The 27,746-nt window shown below is 51.5% G+C and overlaps 1 protein-coding gene across 1 annotated transcript; it reads left to right on the forward strand.

The window, feature by feature from the left end:
• Window positions 1–19: 19 nt before the first annotated feature.
• On the forward strand, window positions 20–27,615 carry LOC131513218 (interferon-induced GTP-binding protein Mx2-like). The gene is given in 17 exon segments (XM_058732551.1): window positions 20–53; window positions 2,558–2,748; window positions 3,042–3,469; window positions 3,471–3,770; window positions 8,379–8,389; window positions 8,568–8,630; window positions 8,633–8,725; window positions 8,848–8,857; window positions 11,447–11,604; window positions 16,014–16,090; window positions 16,092–16,180; window positions 21,977–22,167; window positions 22,170–22,212; window positions 22,417–22,561; window positions 22,829–22,847; window positions 24,849–25,033; window positions 26,452–27,615. Coding segments are annotated over 17 exon segments (2,520 nt in total). The 3' UTR covers window positions 26,935–27,615.
• The last annotated feature ends 131 nt before the right edge of the window (window positions 27,616–27,746 follow it).

Here is a 27,746-nt window from a genome sequence, read left to right on the forward strand (position 1 = left end):
TCAGGTCACCCACAGAGAGATGGGACGAGGCCGGGGGTTTAGGAAGAAGGCAGGTGCGGTAAATAAACACACTTGCGCCCAGTGTCTCGAGGACGAAGGGGCTGGGCTGAGCGGAAGGAGTCCAGCTGGGCGAGGCGCGTGAGCGGACTTCCCAAAGCCCAGCCGGTTCACCTGGAGACCCCAGGCCGTCCCCACTCTGTGACCTTCCTCAGTCTCTCTTCACAAATTACCCACATTCAGCAGCTTAAAACCACCGAGATGTGCCCTCTCACAGCCTGGAGGCCAGAAGGTCCAGATAGAGGCATCAGTGGGGCTGGTGCCTCTGGACATTCTGAGGAGGGACCTAGGCCTCTCCCAGCTCCTGGTGGCTCCTTGAGGTCCTTGGCATGCTCGGCTTGGGGCCACATTAGTCTAGACCCACCTCCGTCTACACTGGTCTCTCCCTTCTCCCTGGATCTGTGTCTCCAGTCTCCCTCTGCCTCCTCTGACCTGTGGCTCGGTTTAGGCCCCACGTCCAGGTCTTACAAATACTCTTTCTCCAAATAAGGTCACGTTCGCTCTTCCAAGGACACCATTCAACCTACTGCAGCCACTTTGTTCCCGGAAGGATGGGCCGTGTAGGTCATAGCGGGGAAGGGTTTGTGACGGGGAGTGGCCCGGGGTGGGTCTGAGTCCTGACTTAGACCAGTAGCTGACCCCCCCCCCCACACTTCAATCTGTTTTCTTCTTTTTTTTTTCTTTCAGTAAGCTCTCTGCCCAAAGTGGGGCTTGAACTCACGATCCCAAGATCAAAAGTCAAGTGCTCTATTGACTGGGCCAGCCGGGGGCCCTGGCACTTAATTTCTTGGCTTGGAAAGTCCAACAGGGTCCTAGCACACAAGGCTGCTGTACAAGGGAGACAAGAGCCTGGGAGCAGCACTGGGGAGGCCGGGAGGCCGACTATTTCTAACAGTGCTGACTTTATGTGATCATCAGCTATGGACGTTCAAGGGCGAGAGACCAAACACCCACCTTTTCCAGACGAGTCTGGGCGAGAACCAGTGAGGGCCGGGCAGAGATTAGCTTCCAGAGGGCCTAAGAGATACCACCTCCCATCTCTTCCTGCCTGGTGGTCTCCTGTCTGGTCCTCAGCCACAAGTGACATGGAGCCTACCTCTCTAGAGGAACGTTCGACCCCCTCTGTGGAAATGCGGAGTTATGCCCAGAGGCTCACATTGTCTTTGCCAGTAACTCAGGACTTACAATTTATAGAAATATTTTGCAGGGGACAAGCCTACAGCATACAGGACAATCTCTCTCTCTTTTTTAAAAATTTGTAATGTTTATTATTTATTTTTGAGAGAGAGAGAGAGAGAAACAGAGCGTGAGCAGGGGAGGGGAAGAAAGAGAGGGAGGCACAGAATCCGAAGCGGGCTCCAGGCTCCGAGCTGTCAGCACAGAGCCCGACGCGGGGCTTGAACCCACGAACCGTGAGATCATGACCTGAGCCGAAGCTGGCTGCTTAACCGACTGAGCCACCCAGGAGTCCCAGGACAGTATCTCTTAATAGGCCAATAAAGAAATGACATACTCCAAACTAGTGATAGATTGATTACCCTACTGGTCCAAGCAAAGGGGACAGAAACAAAGTCCAAATTTAGTTGAGGTTGCTTTCTACAAGTTGGTTCTTGGAAGAGTCGATCCAGTTAGCCCACCAGGAGCTGATGTCCAGCCACCAGCACAGAGCAGAAGTCCCCTGATTTCCAGAGCATGGTGCTGGGGACCAGAGCAGCGGGGGGAGGCGGGCAAGACAGCCCCTTTGGAGGGGCCACTGCACGGCCTTCACCCCTGCCAGCAAAGAGGGGCCTTGCTGCTCCAGAAGCCAGTGCTCCCAGGTCTGCAGAGAGCTTTCGAGCTCAGCAAAGGGTAGCCTTGCCCAGACAGAACACTCTCAGTGGGTCCTCACAAACTCTCGCTATTTGAAGTTTCAATGTCCGCTGCGTTCTGCACACCTGTCCATATATTCTTATCTGTAAGTCCCCAGTGGTGCCCGTCAGCTGCTGAGCGACTGCTTAGTGACAACAGACGTCAAGGATGACGTCCTAACACAGCTTCCTCTATGTAAGTAAACGCACCCTTAGATCTAAATAGCTTCCCGTAACTCGTAAACAGGTGGCTTTAAAAGCATAATAAACCAATACATGACAGGAAGTTCTCTGCCCCTGTCCCCACGCCCCGGGGGCCGCCGAGACGCAGCTGTGAGCTGCACCTGTTTACTGCGGCGGCCTCTCCTGCGGACTGGGGCCTTGCTGGGCTGCCAGTCTCCCCTGTGTCTGTGGGTTGTGTGGGCTTGGGCGAGGGGGGGCTGGCAAAGGTCCAGCCTGGGAAGGGACCACCTGGGGACAATGGGCCACTCTGCCAACTTGTGTCTTTGCAGAGCTCGTGAAGGAGACGGGAGGTGCTGAGCAGCGGGGAACCCACCCACCAGCTCGGACTGCATGACAGCTAATGCCTAAGGCCCACGGTTCTTGGCCGTGCCCGAGGCACAGTCTGTTTCCTTTTTTTTTCTTTTCCTGACAATGTGCAAAAAAAGAAATGAATCTCGTCCAGCGACAGCCGCCGCCATCCGGCACAGCAGCAGGGCACATGATGTATCCCCCAGACTGGCAGGTGGGACGGCAGGACCCAGTTTAGCTCACCAAGAAGTTCAACTTGCCGACGCTGAACCTTCAGCAGCCAGGAGGAAGCAGGGGCCCACGGAAGGCAAAGGTAAGTCACGTAGAGGGACCTTCAGGAAGGGTGCGTTCCAGCCGCCGGCCAGAGGCGAGCACCCCAACCGCGGCCATAAACCTGCAAGCGTGGTCTAACCCCAACAGTACGGCTGGTGCCCCGCAGTCCCCCAGGCACCTCTGACATGCACCAGGGGCGCCCGGTCTCTGGGGCAGCAAGTATGGGGGCTTCTTTTCCGGGTGCTGGGGTCTCCCTCCTGGGAGCTCTCCCTGCAACTATTATCACTGTGACCATTGCTGACCCACCCCACTCCCCACCCCACCCCTGCTCAGCAGCCCAGGGCCTGGCTCCTGTCCTCCCTCTGGCCAGGAGCTCCAACCCGGGGTACGTTCTCCCTGCTCAGTGAGATGCCTCCTCCTCCTGCCAGACATCCCACATCAGCAGAAGCAAATCCTGTGCGGGACAAGAACACAGGGACCTCCCAGAGGCACACGCACCTCCCGTCTGCAGCCCAGCATCAGGAGAGGCACAAATTCTGCCCCAAATTCCCAAGGATAATGATGGGACTCCGATCAGAGGCCAAGGCCATGAAGTCCGGTCTGCCTCTTCCGGGGCCCGAGAGCGGCCTGTACAGCCAGTACGAGCAGAAGGTGAGCCCCCGCACTGACCTCATCGGCTCCCTGCGGACCCTGGGTGCGGAGCGGGACCTGGCCCCGGCCACCATCGCTGTCATCGGGGACCAGAGCTGGGGCAGGAGCTCCTGCGGGACGCTCTGTCGGGGTCGCCCTGCCCAGAGGCAGTGGTAGGCAGAGCTGGGCCGGCTCTGCTCTTCCCGCGGGCCGCAAAGCATCCCCGGGGGTACCAGGCGTTTCAGACATTGGCCCCGGGAGGCTTGGGTCTACGGGCATGGCCTGGGCTGCCCCCGGGTCTCTGACCCCCTTTCGCATCCTTAGCCGTCGCTGGGCCTGTGTCCGTCGGGGCCCGGAACCTGACGGCCCAGCCCTGACTCCAGACCTTGTCCAGTGGTCTGTGGCAGGCATGTCTTTGATGACACCGAGCTTGTAAGTCTCAGGTGCCGTGTGAAGTCGTTCCGAAGAATTTTCTCAGTGTTTGGAAAAAGCGATTAGCCAGGGTCATAGCGTGATAAGACACGATGTTTTCCTTAAAAAAAAAAAGAAAAAGTGATTTTGTACGTCTACGATTTAATAAAATAAAGGAAAAAAGGGAGGAAGGAGATAGTACCCTCCTCGTGGGTTGGGGGAGGCTCCGTCCCGGTCCCTTCCCTTGGTCCCATCTCCTGCCAGTGCTGTCAGAGGCCAGACCCAACCAGAACTCAGGGTTTGGGCACCACCGACGCCGTCTTGCCCGGGCCACCCCCCGCCCTGGGCACAGAGGAGGGTGTGGGGACCCCAGTGGGCTGCCCAGATCCTGCACAGCCCCCAACAGCAGCTGCCTCGCCAGATGCCCCGGCCTGGGCTCCCTCCAGGTCACTGGCAGCCCAGTCCTTGATCCCATGGGGTCCTGGGAGATCCCGGTCAGCCTGGCAGAACACCTGATGCACCAGAGAGGAAGGATCCGGGGCAGTCGTCCCTCTGCTCTGCCGCGGGGTCGGCATTTTGGGGAGAGGGGCAACATAGTGGAGGGTCTGGATGCTGGTGGCAGGCATGTGACCCCTGGGCATGTCCCCAGGCTGGAGGAGATGATAAACGCCCTTATAGGGCCAGCAATACAAAGGATACATCAGTGCTCAGGACTCGGCAATAGGAACGCCCGGCCCCAAGAAGCCCAGGGCGGTTCCAGCCTTTCTGAACTCCGGCTGTGCAAACTGCCCACTGAGAATTCCCTTGAACCCCCTCCTTCGGACGTCCAGACTCTTGCCCTGGCTCTTGCTGCCTTCTCCCTGCACCCACTGTCCGCAACTGTGAGGGGGCTTGGAGACGCATGGATCCCCCTGCTCCCCACATTTCCATCTGTCCCCTTTCCTCAGCCGCCACCTGGACAAATGCAGGTCCTGTGGCCAAAGCCCGAGGCCTGTCTCCGTCCTGGAGGGCCTCAGACACTGAGCCGCGACTCCAGCTCATGTGGCGGACAGAGCAGCACCGTGGGGACGTGACCACGGTCGGCCTGGAGACACTCCCCTGCCGATGCCTCTGTCCCCGGGCCTGTGCTCCTTTGTGCCCGCCCAGTCCAGGCGGCCCCCATCACCTCCCAGCCCTGGACAGGGACAGAAATTTTAGTCCAGGACTCTGGGGACACTGGGGCAGCTCCCTTGGGGGGTGAGAGGAAAAGGCACCTGCGAACTTGGAATGTTTGGAAAACTGCTCAGGACCTGTGACCTGGTGCTGAGAGAATCGGCTTCCTCCGGCCGGTCCTCAGGACAGTCCATCGTCAGGACCCCTCCCAGGTAGGAAGGAGATCCTTGAAGGTGGGAGGCACGGGGTTTCTGCAGGTGAGGCTCTGATGGCCTCTCCCTCACTGTCCTGGCTCCTCCTCTGCTGCCTGGTCCCCACCAGGTGTTTCGGTCCCCACCGGGGAGCCCGCTGCCTCTTCCTTCCAGGCTTTTCCATGTGCTGGTCCTCCTCTGAGAAAGGCCCCCGCGGGACTCCCGGCTGTCCTGGTCACTGCTGTCCTGGGGCACTGCTCTGGAGATGATGAAAGCGGGCCCTGTGGGACGCTGGGCTCCATGTGACCGGTAACACAGCGTCCGGGGTCGAGGCCTTTCCGTGGCTTCCCGCGCTCAGCTCCCTGAGAATCCGTGTCTGCAGGCCTCGAATGGCTGAGCAGAGAGACCCCCTCCAGAATGGAGAAGTCCTGCCCCCAGTCCTTGTGTTCACCCCCAAATACGGATGACCACCCCACAAGGCTGCTGGACAGAGAAGGATCTTCCAGGCCAGATTTTCCAGGACTCACTTCCTGTTCCTGGGTGGATCGGCGGCTAATTCCAAGAGGAGAAGGAAGTGGGACGCCGGGAGGTGTTGAGGACTGAGGACACCCACGGGGACAAGACGAGGTGACTGGGGAGCATCGTCCTTATGTCTCCACGCTTGAGCTGGTAACCAATGACCTCTGTCCTTGTCTTGTCCTTGGCTCGCGTGCCCCACGTATCTGATTTCTGCCATTGATACCCTCCCCTCACCTAGATCATCCTGGACATCATCTCGTTTCAAGATCGTCCCCTAGCCCCTGGCCCCTCAGTGTGACCTCCTCTGCTGGAGGCTTGCAGAAATGGCTGGGGAAAAACACCCCAGACCTGCTGAGTCAGAATCTGAACTTGAACGGAGCTCCAAAATGGTTCGTGTGCACTCGAGTTTGAGAAACCAGGCTCAGAGCAGAGCCAGCTACACGACTTAGGGGCTCAGAGAAAAATAAAACAGCAAGACCCCTCGTTCGAAATGACTTAGACTCTCAAGATAGTGAAAGCAGACAGCAAACCGGGAGGGGACCCTTCCGAACACGGGGCTCCGCGGGATTAGTCCTGGTTCTGAGTGTGTGAGCACAAAATATCCTCGTTGGTCCCTTTTCTGGTTTTGTAAAACAACCCGGGGGAAGACTCCCGTTTTTTCCAGCTCATCTATGGGGCTTGCTCCCAAGAGCACGTCATGGCATGTCTGGTGCCCCCTTGGGCCTGAAGCCACTTGGACATCACTGTGAGTAGCAGCCGAGCCAAGTGCGTGCAGAGCCGGGCAGCTGGGAGGGGGTGACAGAAGTGAGGCGGGTGGGGGGACTTTCTTAGCTCTGTCTATATCTCCTCCCTCCGGCCTTGAGATTTGCTTTGCAAAGCTCTCGTGGAGAACCCCGGGGCCCAAATCTGCCTGTCACTTCTCCACTACCTCGCCTGTCCTTCGCCCCTGCACCGAGACTTGGCTTGCAGATGTGATGGGAGGTCCCTGCCGATGGCACTGAGGGGCCATCTTTACTGACACTTGGGTCTCTGTTACCAAGTGTGCACGCCGTCGGACTTGTGGCCCAGGGACCCTGTCCTTTGGCCATCCTCTAGAACAGGAACTGTCCTGCCCACGGACAAGGCTCAAGTCCAGCTCAAGGATAAATTTTTTTTCATTTTTTGAGCACTATTATAGATTGTTTCTGTCATATCTATGACATAACTGTTTTTTAAAACTTTTAGGACAATCGGCGGCTTATAGAAACAGGACACAAGTAGACCTTCCCGCCCACGCAGGTTAAAGGTCGCCATTGGTTCCACAGTAAGGAGGAATCTGAGACACAGGATGGAATCACTGAGTATTTTTTAAGTTTATTTGCCTGTTTTGGGAGAGAGCTGAGGAGAGGGAGAGAGAGAGTCCTGAGCAAGCTTCGGGCTGTCAGCACAGAGCCTGACGCAGGGCTCGAACCCACAAACCACGGGATCATGACCTGAGCTGAAATCAAGACTGGGCCACCTAACCAACTGAGCCGCCCAGATGCCCATCACTGTATATGATTTATGTGTAGGCTGGGATACATATTCGGTATCCCCTAAATTAGATGCCGTTCTCAAAAAGTCCTTTGAACCTCCAGTGAAGACTCTACAGAAATAATCTACTTGCAAAAATGAATGTAAGGGAAGAAATAATCTTGCTTTCCTTCTGCTTCCTTTTCTCCATCCCTTCCTTCCATACCTCTTACCCCCCAAGAGACAGTGCAGGGGGATTCCTACAAAACGTTCCAGGACCTAAGAGAAGTGGCAGGTGGTGTTAAACAGGGACACGGGTACTACGGACACGGTGTGTCTTGTTCGGCCGAGGGGTCCCACTCCCTGAGTTCCTCTGCCATCCCTCTGGCAGACCCTGGGGTGGCCGGGGGTTGACCCTGGGAAGTCCCCTCTTCTCAGGGGTCTGCTTAGCTCCAGACTGACCGCCGGCCTTCCGATTGGCCCCCCCTTTCCAACAGACAGGAAGCAGGCAGATGGGCTTTTCCTTAAGTATCGGGAAGTAGAGGGGTGTCTACGCCGCCCAGAAACACGCTGTGCTAAACACACAATTGACTGTGTGTGTTCGTAGTGTGCGTTTATGTGTGTGTGTTGGTACGTGCTTTTGTGTACGTGTTAGCGTGTGTGTGTCTGGGTTTATCTTCTGCTCATAAAAGTAGTATATACCTGTGTGCGTTATCTGTTCGCTGCATAACAAATTATCCCGAACCTGGTGACTTCGAAGACAGAATTTGTTCTCTCCCACAGTGTGAGAGTCAGCAACTGCAGGGTCTCGGCTGGGGGGCTGTGGCTCAGGGTCCCTGGGGAGCCGTGGTTGAGGTATTGTCGGGGTCTGCATCGGCTGAAGGCTCGACTGTGGCTGGTGAGCCGCTCTTCACGTGGCCGTGAGCGGAAGGCCTCAGTGCCTTACTTTGTGGACCTCTCCGTCGGTCCCTGGTGTCCTCAGGACGGGGCTGCCAGTCTCCCCCAGAGCGAGCCATGCAAGAGAAGGCAAGAGGCAGTCACGACACATTTACTGCTAGTTCCACACGGTCACTTCCGCCATATCTATCTTTAGACAGAAGTCCCTATGTCCGGTTCGCGCTCAAGGTTTCACCTTTTGGAGGGAAGAGTGTAGAAGAATTTGTGGGTGTATTTTAAGCCACTGCCGCGGTCACTGGCAAATATCAAGAAGGGTAAAGAAAGAGAACAGAATCCCTCTGTAACCCCGCCATGAACGTATCGGTATGTTTTCCTCCAGGCTTTCGGAAGGTGAATGTCTATGCTACCTCTGTGTTTGATGGCCACACTAGTGGCCTCAGAGAGCACTCCCCAGGCTTCTGTGAAGTGTTTTCTAAACACCAGAGACATTTGGAGCCTCCTACCACTGCTTTTCCTCGGATGGGTCATTAATCTGAAGGCTGGCTTTCCCGTCTCTGGGCCTCCACAGCCCAGAACACCATAGCTGGCCTTGGAGTTAGCATCAGCCATGAGCTCATCAGGCTGGAGATCACCTCCCTGAGGTTCTGGATCTGACCCTCATTGATCTTCCCAGCATCACCAGTGTGGCCGTGGGAAACCAGCCCCAGGACATCAGACTGCAGGCAAGTCTTTCTAGAACTTGGGAATGGGCCAAGCTGAAGTTCGGGAGACTTCTAGGTCTTTCTAGAACTTGGGAGTGGGCCAAGCTGAAGTTCGGGAGACTTCTAGGTTTCTGCGGGCAGCAGCAGGGCTTCTGGTGTGCCTCCCCTGCCCTTGCGCTGAGTGGTTGGGGAGGAGACTGGGGTAGCAGTGCCCAGGGCGCGGGGCAGAGCTATTAGGACACAGGTTAGAGGCTATCACTCCCCAACACTCTCCAGTGTGGTTCCATGTCCATCATCATTAAAGCTTCCAATGGCCAGGATGCCTAGGTGGCTCAGTCAGTTAAGCGTTTGACTCTTGATTTTGCCTCAGGTCATGATCTTGCGGTTGGTGAGTTCAAGCCCTGTGTCGGGCTCAGAGCTGACAGCAAGAGCCTGCTTGAGATTCTCTCTCCCCCTCTTTCTCTCTGCCCCTCCCCCACTTGTGCTCTCCCCCTCAAAATAAAGAAATTAACTTACAAATAAAAGCATCCAGCGTCTGATGTGCTCTGGCCCCACTCGCTCATTGGCCACACCCATCACTGTGCCCCAGCCCTCATCCACTCCAGCCACACCTGAATCCTCAGTGGTCCTCAAACCTACCAGAAGGTCCTTGTACCTTCTCTTCCCTCTCTCTGAAACATTCTCCCTGCCCAGCTTTGACGTGGCGCGTTCTCTATTTCCCTCGAAGTTCTGACAAATGCCACCTTCTCCGGGATGCCCGATACCCTGGACCTGGTCCTTGTGTCTGTTGTCTACATTACCTCCTGGGGCACAAACCCCTGAGGGATAGTGCCTGTGTGCGTAATAGTGAATCTCCAGACCCTGGAATGGACCTAATGCCTATGAGTGCCCGTAATTGATGCATGACTAGAAGGTGATCTTTATGGGGTCTCTCTCTGCTGGCAGACATTCTGGGGAACAGTTACCACTCCCCAAGACCCTGTCAAAATGCATGGGAAGATATGTGTTTCATACAGTGGTCTCTACCCCAAGCCTACTTCATCCCCAGGGACGTCGGCAATGGCAACGTCTGAGACATTTATGGTCGTTACAACCTGGGAAAGAAGGTTTGCTACTGGCATCCTGTGAGTGGAGACCAGAAATGGAGCTAGATTTTCTATAATGCACCCGATGGCCCCTGCCACAAAGAACCATCCATCCCAAATTGTCCATGGTGCTGAGGTGGAGAACGCTGGATGGTCTGTTCACTCACAGACATCAGACCGCGTGCTGCGCATGGGGGTAGCAGGGGGAATAAAGACCAACGAGAAGATGCCTTTTAACTGAAGGACAGTTCACGTTAAAATTCACTTCCCGAAGTCAACTATAACTTTCCTCGGTGAAGTTTTCCCATGGTTAGGACTTAATTTGGCCTGTTTATATTTGTCGTCTTTATCTGGCCCCGGCACTTAATTGTTTATATGATGCTAGCTTGTGCTTATGTGATGCAAATTTCCTACTTGTGGCTATGCAGTATTATCTTCTGTGTGCAGCTTAACATAATTTTATGGGACATAATGAGAGCTAAAGCACGTGTCAATTGGAGCAACTATTTTATTTCATTATTTTTTTTAAATTTTTTAATGTTTATTTTTATTTGAGAAAGAGAGAGAGAGCACAAGTGGGGGAGGGCCAGAGAGAGGGAGACACAGAATCCGAGGCAGGCTCCAGGCTCCGAGCTGTCAGCATAGAGCCCGATGTGGGGCTCAAACTCATGAGCCGTGAGATCATGACCTGAGCCGAAGTCAGACGCTTCACTGACTGAGACCCCCCCGGGCGCCCCTGTAGCAAACTATTTTTAAAAATATGTCCCTAGATGTCAGCCTTTCCTTGTTTGTTTGTATTGTCTGTGGGCAAAAACATGATTGAAATTTGGTGTGTAAGGCTTATCTGCTCATATCTCTCTCTGTCTGCAGATTCTAAGAAATTTTATTGGATTTCTCTAATTTGAGTGACCCCTTCCAAGAACAGACTCCAGAAAAAGTATTTAACATTAGGAATGAGCACATGTAGAGACATTTATTGACATCAGATCCTATCACAGCAGGCACAGAGCACCGGTGGCTTGGGGACCTCTGCGGGACTGCATGGGGACACTGAGATGGCACATGACGTGTCACAAAGGCACCCCTGGGCTTTTGGGGCAAATACAACACGTACACAAACACTGTCATAGAAGGCATAATCTTAGAAGCATCACAGGAGAGATTTAGAAAAGGAGAGGTCTCGTTTGGCTACAGGAGGCAGAGTCCTCGGGAAAGAAGAAATACCAGTGGTGGGTTAAAAAAAAAAAAAAGTTTAACATTTATTTATTTTTGAGAGAGAGAGAGAGCCAGAAAGAGGGAGACAGAGAATTCAAAGCAGTTTCGGTGCAGGGACTTCCTGACGCTCAAACTCAAGAACCGTGAGATCATGACCTGAGCCAAAATCAAGAGTCAGAGGCTTGACCGACTGAGTCACCAGGCGCCCCACCAGTGGTGGGTTTTGAAGAAAAGTAGAAAATCAACAGAGAATATAGTAAGGGCAGATGGGCAGGCCTTCCTGTGGAAGGGATTGGCCAAGCCAACACCCAGGAGTATGAAAACCAGGTCATGGTCCCAGTTACCGGTTTTCCACCATCACACCTGTCTGGCCGTATTGTTGGATGCCCAGAGATGTACTCTTCCTTTGTGTGCTTTTTTTCTTTTTTTTTTGTCATCAGATCAAGGCACTCATACATCCAGGGGCAACAGACCATCAACTTGGTGGTGGTCCCCTGTAACGTGGACATTGCCAGCACAGAGGCACTGAGCGTGGCTCGGGAGGTGGACCCCGATGGAGACAGGGCCAGAGGTAAGAAGAAAGAACCTAGCTTCCAGAAGACGGGTAAGAAGGGGGAGACTTCTTATATATTTAGAAGGTCCCTTAATGCAGCACCGTTAGAGACAAGAGCTCTTCCCAGGAGAAGCTCCATGGGCTCAGGATGCATTCACACCCTGTGGATGGGTATCTCCACTCACAGGGTTAGAGGCGTGGCCAGAATTTGGGGGTTCCTCACCCTTCTTCCTCTGCCCCTCATTTGCATTCACAAACCATCCTGGATGGGGTGGGGGCGAGAACTACCTTATCTGCTATCCCACAATGGTCTGGAAAGGAGAAAGTGACTGGCCCTTCAGATCTGCCTTGCTACAGGTAAAGTTCTTGGGACCCATTGGTGCATGGAAAGCACCTTTATAAGGTCTCAGCGAACATTCTACTGGGCCGATGTTAGAACGTGAGGGTCTGCAGAATGTATATTCAAGCAGAATTCGTAGGCAGCTGGGGTCTCCTAAATTTCTTAAAAAAAAAAAAAAAATAGTCACCCTGTAAGGCATTACAGGGAACTTGGTTTAAGAGCACACACTGTCTTGTTTGAGTCCTTGTTCTACCACTTTCTGGCTACATATCCTTGGGTAATATATTTAACCTCTCCTGGCCTCGGTCTCCTCATCCATGAAACGGTACTCCCAGTAAGTACCTATGTGCTGGCTTGTTGGAAGGATTCCATGAAGAAATACTGTACACAATGCTACTTAGGTCTGTGCGCATAGTATTTTCTCAACAAACGGTTGCTGCTATGTTTTTTAATTTGCAATATTACCATTCAACATCCCTTCTCCACCAACCATCCCACCTACCCGTCGAGTTGACCTTCCTGGAACTTTGCAGGTCATTTCCCTTGACTGAATGCACACTCGTCATATAACCGCCTTTCCCGTTTCTTCCCACATAGATGCCTGGTTTTCCAGTAAGGACAGAAATAAACAGTAGGGGCAAACCCCTCAAGTATAACGTTTCACCACGCGCTGGACCACGCTTGCGGCCTGTTAGCTGTTGACTTCTCCAAGCATCACAAACGCACTGAGCCAGAGAGAACACTCAGGCTTTGGGTCATCAGTCTTCGTAGGTCAACCTTCTTTCTCCCCTCTCAATCCTAAGTCGTGAAGGGTGTTTTACTGATGGCCACAGTAGGTAATATCATCGGTCTGGGAGGGAGATCTATCTGGATATCAAAATCTTTGTAGAAGCGGGGTGGGGTGGGGCACTTGGGACTTAATGGACGAGTACAGAGTTTTAGGTCTGCAAGATGAAAAAAATTCTGGTGGGATGGTCACACAACAATGAGAGTACAATTTCAAGTCGCTACGGCGGTAACGTGTATGTGATGCCTATTTCACCACGATTTTTTTTTTAATTTTTTTTTTTAACGTTTATTTACTTTTGAGACAGAGAGAGACAGAGCATGAACAGGGGAGGAGCAGAGAGAGAGGGAGACACAGAATCGGAAACAGGCTCCAGGCTCTGAGCCGTCAGCACAGAGCCCGACGCGGGGCTCGAACTCACGGACCGTGAGATCGTGACCTGAGCCGAAGTCGGCCGCTTAACCGACTGAGCCACCCAGGCGCCCCACACCACAATTTTTTAAAAAGCACGTAAGTTTCAAAACCAGGGTAACTGAAGGTGGAGTGAAGGCAGGAGAATCATACTTTCATTAGCTGAATGATTCTCTTGTACGCATGAGTGATGTGTGTTTTACCCCAATTTTTTTAATAGGAAGCTAAATGGATTATCTATACAGTACTTCCAAAAGGGTGAAAATGAACAAATTTGGTGACTAATAGAGTGGTGGTTTATATAATACCAAGTTACAAAAAGAGCTGTGAGTCAGTATATTTGCAAACTCCTCACCAGACTCGTTCCCCACCCGTCCATTGCTAACTGCACACTGTCTACACAGCCAGCTCCAGCTCGACTCCTGTCGCCACCATGGCACAGCGATGGCACTTGTTAGGGTCACCGGTGCCCTCCATGCTGACAAACATGTGGTCACTTCTCTGTCCCCATCTTTCTCGACCTCAGCCAACATGGCTGACCATATTCCCTCCTTCCTGAAGTCTTTCCTTCCTTTGCTGTAGCACACAGCCTGCTGGTTTCCGGCTCACCATTCTCCCTCGGTCTCCTCCTTCACTGGCCACTGGAGGTCACATTCTTAGTCTCCTGGTCTGGTTGCTTCTTCAGTTCTCTGATCCCTAAAGTCGGAAAGCCAAAACTTTGCTCTGAGATCCTCCCTCGTCAACACGTGCTCTTTAGGCAGGCTTATCAGGTGAGCTCATCTCTATCAGCTGGCAACTCCCAGATCTAAATTTGTGACCCTTCCCTTTCCCTAGACTTGACATTTCCAGTTGGATATCTGTCAAAGGTCTCCAATCTAGTGCGACCAAAACATAGCTCCTGATACCCCACCCTGCCTCAGTCCTCCTCCCTCCCAAGGCTTCTCCCCCTATTCCCAGCACCACATCTGCCTGCCCCGTTCTAGAACTAAATCTAAGGGTCACACTTGATTCCTCCTTCCCCTGCTTCCATTTTTAATTCATCTGGAGTCCAGATGACTCTGTCCCCAAAACCAAAACCACATCTGTCCACCACGCTCCATCACCACGTAGGCCAGGCCCCCTTCCTCTCTTGCCTGGACTACTCAAGCGTCCTCCTGCTGGCCTCCTGGCTCTCACCTTGCCCTAAGTACACCCTCCGCTGACCTTTGAACAGGTAAATGAAGTCACGCCCTTCCTCTGCTTCTACGCTAATGCGTCCACGCCACGTACACAAACCCTAGGCTCCTTTCCTGGACGACAAACCCTCCTGTGACCTGGCTCCATCCGCCTCTGTGCGCATGGTTCCCTTCCACTCTGCCTTTCCCACCACCCTTCAGTGTAGCTGTGAGCCCGAGGGCCTGGGATGCTCTTTCTCCTTCCTCACAGGGCTGGGTGTGCAGATCTCAGCCCGAACGCTACCCTCCCAGAGGCCTTCTGTCCACTCAGCCCAGCACCACCCACCCCCACCTGCACTCATTTGCCGGCACATGACCGGATGTCACTTCTCTGCGTAACGCTTCTCAATAGCGTCACTCTCAAGGTATGTTTCTTTATTTCTCGCAAATCACAAGACTAATGTATCTGGGTTTTACCCGCTGGAAGGTGACGGGGTAGTCACACAACAGGGACTCTGCAGTCTGGTTCACTGCCGCTTCCTCGACTAAAGTAGCGTGCTTAATAAGCATCTTTCAATTCCATATGAATGTGCAAGGTATGCAGGAAGGAGTTGATTTAAAAAGAGGAAAAAAAAACCCTAAAGCATCTAAAAACGGGTGACCGTTCCCTTCTCTGTGGCACAATAGTTGGGATATTAGATGATGCTTAGAGCCCACCGCAGGGCTCGAACTCCCAAAGGGTGAGATCCTGACCTGAGCCGGGATCCGGAGTCTGTCGCTCAACCGACCGAGCCACCCAGGCACCCCCTAGCGTGAATTCTGATAGCAAGTCTCACTCTTTATTATCTTCCCACTTTTTCTCAGGATAAAGGACAGGGATGTAGGCATTCCTGAATGATTGCTGGCTCCCAGGAGGGGCTTCCCCAGGTTTGCTGCCTCCTCTCCCGCTGGAGGGTCCTCTCCTTTCCTTTGGGAAGTGCGGGCGTACATTCAGAGATGTGTCGGCTCTGTTAGTAACAGGAAGGACAACTTCTGCCAATAGGAAGGTAAAACAGAGAGACAGACATTCAGCTGCTTAGAGGCCAGGAAGGTTTCAGGAAATGATAGGCCAGATGGCCAGACTTAACCACAAATTAAAAACAAGGACGAAAATAGCAGAAGATGATGTTCGGTTCCCAACATAAACAAACAAACAAACAGAAACATGCAGTGGCCATTTGATGCCCCAAGAATCGAAAGAAATACTCAGAATTCAAAGCTTTCGATCCAATCCAAGTGGGAGGGTATGTGGGGGCAGCGGGGAGACAGGGAGGCCGGGAGGACAATGTCAATGGAGGCACCCACAGGAGGAGGGCAGCGTGATTCTGTGACAGGAGACACCTGAGAGGGGCACCAACCTTCTGCACAGCAGGGACTGAGCCCTTGCGGGCAATCCGGTGGGCGTCGGTCAGTAATGATGATGCGCGCTGCCTGGTGTCTGGAACCCAGCAGGTGCCCGGGAACGTTTGTTCGATAAATCCCACAAAGCAATTAATGAATTGCATAGCGAAAGAACAATAAACACGCAGATAAGAGGGGTGGCGATGGAACGCACCGAGAGGGTGTCAGGCGCAGGGCCATCGCAACAGAAGGCTTCTCTGGTCCTGGCCAAAGAAGGATCCCAGAGCCTCACAGCCTTCAAGTATATTTGAGGAGAAAATGGAACATTCCACTGCCTTTCGCTAACCATCTCACAGGAATCCCGACCAAAGCAGATGTAGCGGGCAAGGCACTGAAAAAGTTGTCGTGAGTGTGGTGTGGAATATCACGTCCCGTCTTGAGAAGGGTTACGGGATAGCGACGTGTGGAGCCGGCAGGAGATCAGATCACGAACAAGCTGACGTTGGTGGAGGCAACAAAGGAAGAAATGTTCTTCCAGACACATCGGTATTTCAGGTGACATTCTTCAGGACGGTCCTAGAACAGAACTCCGTGGGAGCCAGCCCTGCCTTCTGGAACCGGCCAAGGTAAGGTTACCAAGTGATAGAGATAAAATTATACAAGTTTTATAGTCACGCCAGGTCTGGGGTGGGGCCCAAGAATTTATGTTTCTATCAAGTTCCCAGTTGAGGCCAATGTTACTGGTGCAGGGACCACACTTTGAAAACCACCACTCAAGGTCTTTGGGAAAGTCAAGTCTTGGATGAGCAAATGCATTGAAGTGGTCGGTCATCGTGCGTCTGGTTGTAAATCCTGAGGGCCCAGGTGCTGGGGACTCACCGCTGACGTGAGAAGCATTCAGAATGGTGTCGGAAAAATGAGCCCCAGCGATCCTCCCTGAGTTCACGTAAATAACAAATACTCTGCAGCCAGACTGCCTGGTGTGTGGCCTTGGGCAAGCGACGTAACCTCTCTGGGCCTTTACCATCAATCGTTTTCTGATGAAATACATTCACATTTGTAAAGCCCTTAGAATTGTGCCGTCACTTAGAAAACAGCATGTACATTTTTTAAAATTTAATTTTATTGGGGTAAGAACACTTAACATGGGGTCTAACCTCTTAACAAAAATTGTTTAATATTTATTTATTTTGGGAGACAGAGTGCAAGCAGGGGAGGGGCAGAGAGAGACAGATACAGAATCTGAGGCAGTCACAGAACCCGACGCGGGGCTCGAACCCACAAAGCGCAGGATCATGACCTGGGCTGAAGTCAGACGCTTAACCGGCTGGGCCACCCAGGCGCCCCTTAACAAATTTTTAAGTGCGCAATACAGTCTTGTTAACTACAGGCACGATGTCGTATGGCCACGTCTAGACCTATTCATCTTGCATAACTGAAATGTCACACCTGTTGATTAGCAACTGCCTGTTTCCCCTCCCCCAACATCTGGCAACCCTCATTCTACCCCCTGGTTCAGTGAGTTTGGCTTGTTTAAATGGCTCGCGTAAGTGGGATCGTCCAGTCTTCGTCCTTCTGTAGCTGGCTTATTTCACTCAGCCCAACGTCCTCAAGGTCCATCGATGCTGTCACATGCTGCAGAATCTCCTTTGTAAAAGCCCAATCCTATTCCTTTGTGTGTATTTTCTTTATCCATTCATCCACCTGTGGGCATTTAGGTTGTTTCCACATCTTCTGATGGGGCCAGCATCCTCAAAGGAGTGCTAATATCTCTTTGAGATCCTGATTTAAACTACTTTGGATAAATACCCAGAAGTGGGATTGCTGGATCATACGGTTGCTCCATATTTCAATTTTTTGAGGAACATCTCTATGGCTTTCCACGGCGGCTGCATTATTTTGCATTGCCACCGACAGTGTACAGGGGTTCTCATTTTCCCACGTCCTTGCTCACACTTGTGTGGTTTGTTTTAAATGTTGATATTTATTTATTTTTGAGAGAGGGTCAGGGGCAGAGGGAGCGCGAGAGAGAATCCCAGGCCGGCTCCACACCGTCAGCACAGAGCCCAGCGTAGGGCTCGATCCCACGAACCATGAGGTCGTGACCCATCGGCCATTTGTATGTCTTCTTTGAAGAAATCTCTATTCAAGTATTGGGCCCAGTTTTGATTAGGTTTTTAGGATTTTATTGTTGTCATCATTGTTAAATTGTGGGAGCTCTTTTTTTTTTTTTTTTTTTTTTTAATTTTTTTTTTCAACGTTTTTTATTTATTTTTGGGACAGAGAGAGACATAGCTTGAACGGGGGAGGGGCAGAGAGAGAGGGAGACACAGAATCGGAAACAGGCTCCAGGCTCCGAGCCGTCAGCCCAGAGCCTGACGCGGGGCTCGAACTCACGGACCGCGAGATCGTGACCTGGCTGAAGTCGGACGCTTAACCGACTGCGCCACCCAGGCGCCCCGCGGGAGCTCTTTAAGTATTTTGGGAACTAGCCCCTTATCAGTTATATGGTTTGCACATATCTTCTCCCCATTCTGTAGGTTGCTTTTGCCTTTGTTCGTTGTCTCCAGTGCTGTGGAGAAGCTTTTCCACTTCCACTAAGCTGTAGTCCAGCTTATCTGTTTTTGCTTTGGTGGCCAGTGCTTTTGGTATCATACCCATGAAATAATTTCTAAGACGAATATCGTGAAGATTTCAGCCTATGTTTTCTTCTAGGAGTTTTACCATCTCAGGTCTTGCATTCAAGCCTTTAATCAATTTTCAGCTGACTTTTGTGTATAGTGTAAGTTGCATTCTTTTGCATGTAGATCTCCAGTTTTCCATCATCATTTGGTGAAGAGACTATCCTTTCCCCGTGGTATATTCTTGGACCTACCCCCCCCCACCCCCACCCCGCCATCAAAAACCAGCTAACTGCATGTGTGTGGGTTTATTTCTGGGCTCACTGTTCTGATCCATTGGTCTGAATGTCCACCTTTATATAGTTCCATAGTGTTTTAATTACTGTAGATTTGTCCAATCTGTTTGAAATCAAGAAGTATAATGCCTTCAGCTTTATTCTTCTTTATCAAGATTGATTTGGCTATTTGGAGGTAATTCTGTATTACAAGAAATAAAATACTAGTTTGGGCGAGTCACATAACCTCTACGAAGTTAAGTTTGTTTTGTTTTCCTGTAGATAAAACAGGTGACATACCTCATGAATTTATTGGGATGGTAAAGAGAAAATAAATTTCGCCTTCCTAACACCATGCTTGCTTAGGTTTGGGCTCACTCTGTAATTAGCAACTGTCGCCCTAATGCACTACCTGGCTTTTCTGAAGGCATGTGTCATCCTGGGGAGGTGAGCTTACCGACCCCCTTATAAAGCCCAGAATTGGCAAAATGATCACTCACATAGGTTGTTGGCCTTAGAAATAAAATAGTTATTTCTCCAGCAAAAATGAATTTATTTGGGAATGACAGAGAATTGCAATTTGGGGGGTAAAAAGCCATGGCAAAACCATAGGCAAGTCCCACAAACAAAGGAGAAGAATTTTATTTTATACAGAAGGAGGAGAAAGTTGGGTTGTTTTGAACTCAGTCCATCGGAGAAAAGCACGCGTTCAGGGTGCTGATGGCTTTTCCCTGGCTGAGCTGCAGGGGGTGGTTGGTCGCTTGTAGGGGATGCCGTGCACGTCTCTTCCTGTTGGGGCCGACAGTTGATGATTCCTGTTGAGGAGTCCTCTGCCGGGTCTGTAAGGGACACTTCTTGGACAGTGGTATGGCGGGAGAGCTCCCCCTTCTGGCTTCCCGACTCCCTTGCAGCAAGGTTTCCCTGAGCATTAACACCAGGGTCCCTCGTGAATGCCCTTGTGCTCCGTCTTGTTTCCGAGCTCTCCTGGGAGGAAGGAAAGGCCACGGTGCCCCGTCTGGCAGGAAGACTTACCCATGGGCTCACGTTGCCTTGTCAGTGTGAGTCGACGGGTTGAGTTTCAATGGGTTGAGTTGCAAGTTGCAAAAGTTACAGCCTACCCAAGGCACTCCGTCCTGAGGTGGTTGAGACACCCCACTGAGCTGCCCACACAAGCCAAGAAACAAGCACGTTCTGGAAACCAAATCGCTCGTGGCCAGGGGCTCACAGAGGGAGCTTCCGAAACTGGGAAGTAACAACTGCCTAATGTCGAAACAAAGAGCCGATCAATCTGGGAAGCAAGAAGGGAAGGAAGAAAACTATAAACCATTTAGGAGGGCAAAAGGAATGAACACTGACTCAGCAAATGTATCCTTTTGCAACAGGTTCACACTTTGTCGACCTTGACAGTGAAACAGCCAGTTATTTTCCCAGCCTGTCAGACAAAAGCAACGAATTCTTCTGAGCCAGGAAACACGTACTCCCAAGAACATGGAGTTGGAAGAAAGAAGCCAGTGGTTCTCCAACTGCAGTGTACACAAGAATCACCTGGGGGCGACTGGGCGGCTCAGTCGGTTAAGCATCAGCTTGGGCTCCGGTTATGATCTGAGTTCGAGCCCCACATCGGGCTCTGTGCTGACAGCTCGGAAGCCTGGAGCCTGTTTCGGATTCTGTGTCTCCCTCTCTCTCTGCTCCTCCCCTGCTCGTGCTCTGTCTCTGTCACTCAAAAATTAGTAAACATTGAAAAAATTAAAAAAAAGAATCACCTGGAAAGTTTATTTAAATTCAGATTCCTGGGTCCCAATCCAAGTTTCTGGGCCAATAAATTGGGGGGATGAGGGGGCAATGAGTTTGCCCTTCTAACTTCCCAGGTGATCCAGGGAACATACCTTGAGGAGCCCCAACTCTAGTGGGATTCCCCTCAGTTCACAGAAGAGGGCTTCGAAAGACGTATCCCTGTCTAAAAGACACAACCTTGTCAAACTGACAAAAACCTTGGTGTTTTGCAAAAAGGCGTTGCATTTTGATAGCCGTTTTTGATAGTACATTTCACAATATTTAAATCGTCTACATTCAAACTTTAATTTTACATTTGTGATATTTTAAGTTAATTTTTTTTTTAATTTTTTTTTTTTCAACGTTTTTTATTTATTTTTGGGACAGAGAGAGACAGAGCATGAACGGGGGAGGGGCAGAGAGAGAGGGAGACACAGAATCGGAAACAGGCTCCAGGCTCTGAGCCATCAGCCCAGAGCCTGACGCAGGGCTCGAACTCACGGACCCCGAGATCGTGACCTGGCTGAAGTCGGACGCTTAACCGACTGCGCCACCCAGGCGCCCCTTTTAAGTTAATTTTTAAAAATTCATAACGATTATGATAATGATGATTTGAAGGATCAGGAAACAATTTCATACATTTCCGACTATAGATTCAAACTGCCCCTCCCCCCTCCAAAGCACCTGTGAGACCTTATGACTTCCTGGTGTCATCCAAAGTCATCCGCATTTTACGAGGCCTCAGTAAGCTAATCCACAAACTGCCTCTAGACCCCAACACACTCCTCCCGCCTGGCTTGGGGACCTCATTCACCGAGGCAGAAGCTGGGCCCGCTGGGCACTCAGGCATCCATGTCCACCTGCACGGGCTGCGGAGGCAGTGAGCTGGGTGTGCCCTGGGACCCTCCACCACTGACTCGCTCCGTGACGGTATCTGGCCATTAGCCTCTCTGAGCCTTAGATTCCTCTCTTGTAAAACAGAGAAGCAACCAAGCCACGTGCTTTGTCCTGCAGTTGGGGGGGGGGTCGCTTAACTGAGATGTGGAGGGTGCTTGGCCCAAAGACAACCCTCTGTGGTGCCTCTCTGTGTCCTTCCTTCTCCTCCCCTTCATTATCATCGCCATCGTTGATTGGTTAGGACTGTACCCCGCCTGCCACCAATATCCAGGCCACGTCCCCTACCAAAGCGCCGTTTATCAGTTTATAACACTCAAATTATCACTGACAGAGCATTTTCGTAAAGAAAGCTTACATTATTTTCAAGTGTACTTGTTCTCTAAATATAAAGCGCGAAGCCAAACCCAAGCCCGGCCGCTTCTTGGCACTTCCCCACTCCAGTGACATAACAAAACTGCACACTGGGTCATTCGAGCTGTATTGCATGCAAAGCCATCCTTGGGCTCTTTAACAGGTGTCCATCTTAAACTTAAACATTTTTTTACAAATGTTTGTTTATTTTGAGACAGAGAGAGAGAAGGTGGAGAGGAGGGAGAGAGAAAGAGAGGGAGAAAGAGAATCCCAAGCAGGCTCCACACTGTCAGTGCAGAGGCCAACACGGGGCTCGATCTCATGAATCCGCGAGATCATAATCTGAGCCCATGTCAAGCATTGGACACTTAACCAGCTGAGCCACCCAGGCGCCACAACAGGGGCCCGTCTTAGCGAACTTCACACAAAAATAGAAATTCCGGACCCCCTCGAATGCTGTCACAGGGGATTCGGCCCACGTATCGAAGAAATCTGTCAGCCAATTCCATCAAGCTGCGGAGTGTCATCGTTCGCTATTGTTTTGTTCAGAAATCACTCCCGTCGTTAGAAAAGCAAATAAGGGAGAGCCACCGGAGGGCGACAGAGAGGCCGCACCTGTGTGGAGAGGCATCCCCAGCAATGAAGCGGATAAAATGTTCTTTCTGATCCATGAGGATTCCTGGGGACTCCAGGTGACAGGCACAGAAACTGGCTTCTCTGTCACCCGCTCCCTTTAGACGGCCGCATCCTTCCTGGTGGCCCAGCACATCCTAAGATGGCCCTCCTCGCGTCAACACCACACACTGCTGCCCCAGGCAGGTCCCAGCTCTTCAATGCGGTTACGGCTCAGATCGATGACTCTCTCTCATTTTCGGAAAATTAAGGTGTTTAATCAGGACCTCGGAAAGTTAGGAGAAGAAGTCATAAGGCAGAACAAGACCTGCTTATACAACAAAATCAGGGAGGAGTTTAAAAACTGGGTTCTCACACTTACAGCCAATACCCCAAACGGCAAGTCCTAGGACGAGGCTCCGCCTAAACACGGTGTCAGGTTTACCAAGACCAGAAGCTATTTCTGGCACATAAGAAGCGTGCAGACAGACTAACATGCCCACGCGAGAGACCACGGGGCCCCTTAGGCTTTCCTACAACTGCTTCCCAGCCACCAACGTGGAGCCCCGCCCGCACCAGGAGACAATTCCACCGCCTCCAACTTTCTCTGGCTTCTTCGTTTTGAGGCTGGACAGTTCGACTTAGTTCTCTTCCCTTCTTGTCTTCACCCCTAGTGCACGACCGACCGAAAAGGTCAGTGGTTTCGTATGTGCTGCTGAAGCGAGCACACGGGTCAGTGGTTTGATAAGAGTGTCCTTGCTTTGCCTGGGGAAGTTCCAACTTTCATTCTGCTATAGCCCTGATGCCAGGAGGGTGTTTGTGTGTGTGTGTGTGTGTGTGTGCGCGCGCACGCGTGCATTGTATCTTTGTCTTAGCACGTAATAAAACCAGCACTCTTCGTGTCTGGATGTGTTCTCGGGAGATCTGTAAGTGCTATAATAATAGGTTTCTGTTTCCATTGAACGAATCCAGTGCTTTCTACCAGTTACAAACACTCAGCTTCTCTCTCAGGGTGAATACCCTCAACTGAAATGTATTTTCATAGAATAACAATTTGGTTTCCTAAAAGTCAGTTTTCCTCGGGGCGTCTGGGTGGCTCAGTCAGTTACGCCTCCTAGTCTTGATCTCAGCTCAGGTCTTGATCTCAGGGTCGTGAGTTCAAGCCCCACATTGGGCTCCACGCTGGGCACGCAATCTACTTGAAAATTAAAAAAAAAAGTCAGTTTTCTTTAAATTAGCATTATCAGATCATAAATTTTTTCTCATTATGAAAAAAACCTCCGTTCGGGGCACCTGGGTGGCTCAGTCCGTTAAATGTCCGACTTAAGCTCAGGTCATGATCTCATGGTTTGTGGGTTCGAGCCCCGTGTGTTGACAACTCAGAGCCTGGAGCCTGCTTTGGATTCTGTGTTTCCCTCTCTCTCTGTCCCTCCCCTGCTCATGCTCTCTCTCTCTCTCTCTAAATAAACATTAAAAAATTTTTTAAAGAAAGAAAAGAAAAAAATCTCCATTTAGAAACATTGCCTTAGGGTACAGTGGGTAAGCCAGACTTAAATTTTAAAAAGTTCCTATCTTTAAAATGTCTGGGGAATTTATAGAATTCACCACGGTGGTTTGTTTGGTATTGCAGTTAGAAATATTATCCACGGGGGCGCCTGGGTGGCTCAGTCGGTTGAGCGTCCGACTTCGGCTCAGGTCATGATCTCACCGTTGGTGAGTTCGAGCCCCGCGTCAGGCTCTGTGCTGACGGCTCGGGGCCTGGAGCCTGCTTCAGAGGCTGTGTATGTCTCTCTCTCTGCCCCTCCCCTGCTCACACTCTGTATCTCTATCTCTCAAAAATAAATAAATATTTAAAAAAATTTTTTTAAAGTTGAGGCCAAGGTTATAGCTGCGGGCTTGCTGGGCTGGCCGCTCCAGGAGCACCTGCTGTTTTGCACCTGCTGAGGACTTAGTTCGTGCTCCCCGGGAGAGATGGAAGGAAGCACCCGGCCGAGTTCTCATTTCTGCATTACCTTCTGCAGCACAGGGTGATGTAGGCTTAGTGCTGATCCTCTGAATACATGACTGTGCCTGCTGTCTGACCCGTTCTTTGAATCTTTAGCTACTACAAAGACCGAATTGTCCACTAGTCCTATTCCAAAATCTTTATAAGTTGGACTTAAACACACTGCCACAGCTGTGTGGGTTTCCCCTTCAACAACTCTGATCCCCCTCTCAGTAATGGGGTGCCAGGGATGTCCAGCTTCCTTCTGCGCTCTAGATAAAAACCCTCTTCTGCCCAGGCCTGGGTCGGTGGGTCTGAATCTCATTCCACAACCCAGGTGAGCAGGAAAAAGGATTTCTGCCATTTTCCCACAACAACTGACTGTCTTTTATCTCTTTGGCCAGTTGGTAAAAATGATACCTGACTTATGACCGCTCCACCGTTCCTAGGGGCTGTGTCTGACCCCCCGGGTGCCTCACCAGGGGTTGGGGGACAGGCCCGGTCCTGGATCATCATTTCTCCAGGCTGGAGAGGAGGCCCCACGGCCGTGGAGAGGGCAGGACCTGCAAGGGACAGAGGACAGGACGGATGAGGACAGCAGCATGGGCTGCCGAGGGCCTTCTTAAAGTCACCATGTAAAATCCCAGGCCTTCTCTGACTTGAATTGTGTTTAATTCCATCTCAACACAATAGTGCCTCCTACGATGTTTAAACAAGGGCGAGAAAAGAAGGAACATGTTTCTCTTTCTTATCCAACCAGGACAAAGTTGAAGACATGAAAACGAAACAAGCAGAGGCAGCAGAAAATCGGGTCCGACTTCAGTTTGGAATATGGAACAGCTGGTTTTGTCAAGACCAGATTTACCGTGTGGTTCTGAACAGAGTCCGGGAAGAGGTTTTTGTTGTTGTTTTTTTTTTTAATTTTTTTTTTTAACGTTTATTTATTTTTGAGACAGAGAGAGACAGAGCATGAACGGGGGAGGGGCAGAGAGAGAGGGAGACAGAATCAGAAGCAGGCTCCAGGCTCTGAGCCATCAGCCCAGAGCCCGACGCGGGGCTTGAACTCACGGACTGTGAGATCGTGGCCTGAGCGAAGTCGGACGCTTAACCGACTGAGCCACCCGGGAAGAGGTGCCCCCGGGAAGAGGTTTTTAACCCAGTGGGCAATCCTGTGCAGGACCTTGAGTAGAAACGGTCTTTCTCAAATGATCGGTCTTTGACTTCGCCCATCACTGACATCGAGTTGTGCGCGTGAGTGCATGTTTCTTGGTGAGCGTGTAGGTCAGTGCCACGGGTGTTTGCCCAGCAGATGCCGGGCACTCTGATTGACAGTTGTGTCACTGAGAGAAGGTGGGAGGGGCCACTACTGTGTATTAAATCCCTTCTGCAGTGATAAATACTCACATATTATCTCAGTTATAGTTTAACAGTAACCCTGTCAAGGGACTTTTAATTAATTCGGGAATCAGGCTTTTATTTTCTTTATTAAAATTTTTTTAAAGTTTATTTATATTTGAGAGAGAGAGCGAGAATGAGAGAGAGCAGGGGAGGGGCAGAGAGAGAGGGAAAGGGAGAGAGATTCCCAAGCAGGCTGTGAGCGGTCAGCACAGAGCCCGACACAGGGGCTTGAACTCACGAACTGTGAGATCATGGCCTGAGCCGAAGTCTGAAGCTTAACTGACTGAGCCCCCCCAGGTGCCCCGGAATCAGGTTTTTGATGCGGCAAAGCATTTACTCAAAACCAGTTCCAACCGCAGAATTCTTTATATTTCATGCTATGCATCTATTACCAAGCCACTATTATTGGAATTCAGCAAAATACAACCAGCACTAACTTTACTCGTTATAATTTGGTTTTCCTTGAGGTTCAGAAGGCACTCAGGTCTGGAGCAGCCTCGAACTCACTGAGTCCACAAGACAGGAAGGAAAAACCCTTTCCCTAGATCCCGTAGCCCCATCACCTCCAAGGTTTCCAACCCTCCGCCCACACGGGGTGCATAGAACAGAAGGTGGCTTTTAACCCGCAAAGAAGCCCAACTCTGGAAGCCTTTTCTTCATCAGAATAGAAAGTAGTTACCCAGATGTGGGGCCCAGCTGCCAGGCAAACTGGGCATCCCTGTGAAGAGAGGGAATGAGGTGAGCCTTGAAGCACATCCTGATCAGCTCCCAGGAGGGGCCAGGGGATCAAGGGGCCCAGAGGTCTCTCTGGGAGCTGGAGCAGGCATGGGGGTGGAGGAGGGGGAGGAGCTCCTGTGAAGGCTGGGATGTCCAGAACGTGCTATGGGTTTGCCAGCTTACAGGGTGGGTTCATAGTGCCAGAGGGAATGCCTGATCCTAGAGTTCGGGGCAGCACAGAGAGCGCCTTGCCGTGGTTGGATGCTGACCACTGGAGTGGGGTGGACGGGGCCACCGGGACCTCTCGAGGCAGCTATCCGCTCATCCGAGAATCCCAAGGCTTCCCTGCAAGCACAGGCCGAGACCCCTCCGGCTGACCCTTCTTCCTCCCTCTTCCAGGAAACCAGCAAACGTCTGGCCAAGCAGATCCCATTCGTAATTCAATATTTCATGCTGCAGCAAACGGGCACTCGCTTACAGAAAGCCACAATGCAGATACTACAGGAGACAGACCACTATTCCCGGCTGCTTCAGGAACCCAGCGATGCCTCCACCGAGAGGAGATTCCTTAAGGAGAAAACTGACCGGCTCACGCTCTCCGGAAATCATCCAGTTAAAGGGCGCGGATGCACAAAAGGGCAGCAATGCTTTGGGGTGTTTCCCGCCGTGCATTCACCGTGAGATGGCCCACGAAGTGGCTCCGCATCTGGGACCGCACTCTGTCGCCTTCCCTGTCCACCTTCGCTGGATTGCACGCGGCACCAGAGTTTGGGTCTGACAGGCACTCACGCCCGGGGCGGTCCCCTCTGCCGGGAGAGATGGCTCTCCGGGCCTTGGGCCCCACAGCTCCCCAGTTACGGGGTTCTCAAATACTGCTCTCTTTCTTTGTTAATTCATCTTCCCCACCATCAGATTATAAGACCCCAGAGTGGGGAGGTCCGTATCATATTCTTCTTTGGTATTTCCGGGATCTTACATGGCACCTGTTACCTAGTAGCTGCTTAACGAATGACATCTTAGTGAACAAATGCATGATGAGGGCGACCGGCTGCTATGGCTTAGCTCCAGACTTTGGTCGTTTGAGACGGTGTCCCTGAGCTGGTCACTCTCAGAGGAATCTGGCTGTGCCACCTGCTCCCCACTGTTGACCACGGTCGTGTTTACAACCCCCAGGAGAAATGAGCCGGCGTGATACTGATTGTCATCTGTCCTGTTTCTCTGGCTGCGATGAGCTTCCATTGCTATGTGAAGCCCTGAAGAGAAGTTTGATAAGGAAAAAAAAATATTTTTTTTAATATTTACTTATTTTTGAGAGAGACAGAGGGTGAGCAGGGGAGGGGCAGAGAGAGAGGGAGACACGGACTCCGAGCTGTCAGCACAGAGCCCGACGCGGGGCTTGAACCCACGAACCGCGAGATCGTGACCTGAGCCCATGTCGGGTGTTCAACCGTCTGAGCCCCCCAGGCGCGCAGAAAAATACATGTTTTAAAAAA

This window comes from Neofelis nebulosa, chromosome 5 (genome assembly GCF_028018385.1).
Source record: "Neofelis nebulosa isolate mNeoNeb1 chromosome 5, mNeoNeb1.pri, whole genome shotgun sequence".
NCBI classification, from domain to species: domain Eukaryota; kingdom Metazoa; phylum Chordata; class Mammalia; order Carnivora; family Felidae; genus Neofelis; species Neofelis nebulosa.